The sequence below is a fragment of the Naumovozyma castellii genome, chromosome 7, assembly GCF_000237345.1.
Source record: "Naumovozyma castellii chromosome 7, complete genome".
NCBI classification, from domain to species: domain Eukaryota; kingdom Fungi; phylum Ascomycota; class Saccharomycetes; order Saccharomycetales; family Saccharomycetaceae; genus Naumovozyma; species Naumovozyma castellii.
In genome coordinates, this window is record NC_016497.1 from 793057 (window position 1) to 793507 (window position 451).

The 451-nt window shown below is 44.3% G+C and overlaps 1 protein-coding gene across 1 annotated transcript; it reads right to left on the reverse strand.

Annotated features, from left to right (window-relative positions):
• Positions 1 to 143: 143 nt before the first annotated feature.
• Positions 144 to 410, reverse strand: NCAS0G04260 (uncharacterized protein; the record flags this gene model as incomplete). Its single annotated transcript, XM_003677616.1, has 1 exon — positions 144 to 410. The coding sequence occupies one exon, from the start codon at positions 408 to 410 to the stop codon at positions 144 to 146; it is 267 nt and encodes an 88-aa protein (XP_003677664.1).
• Between the last annotated feature and the right edge of the window lie 41 nt (positions 411 to 451).

Below are 451 nucleotides of genomic sequence, written 5' to 3' on the forward strand. Positions count from 1 at the left end.
AGCATGCATACTCCGTTCTTGGCACATATATCACTATGACAACCCGCATTAGCAATCTTGGCATCTCGTAGCACCTGGCAACCAATACCTAATTCAAACAAAACAATACTTTTATCATTAAATTAATATACAGATACAAACCTCTAGCGAGGACACTTTGAATACACATAATACATAGCTCCCACCACCTGGTACAGCCTCCGCCCCTGATCTCTCTCAAATTGAACACTCAACGTCATCAACCGCAGCCAATGACTGAAACACTCCACTCGTGGCAGCTGGAAGAACTGGCCGTAGACAATCTGCATAAACGGAGCATTATGGAAGATGGCTAGCTGCATCATGAGATACTGGAACACTGGCACCTTGACTGCAGGAGCCTTTCTTGGCACACCACGACCAACATACATGAACCTCGACTTATAATCATCTTTGGTGCTATAACGATCAT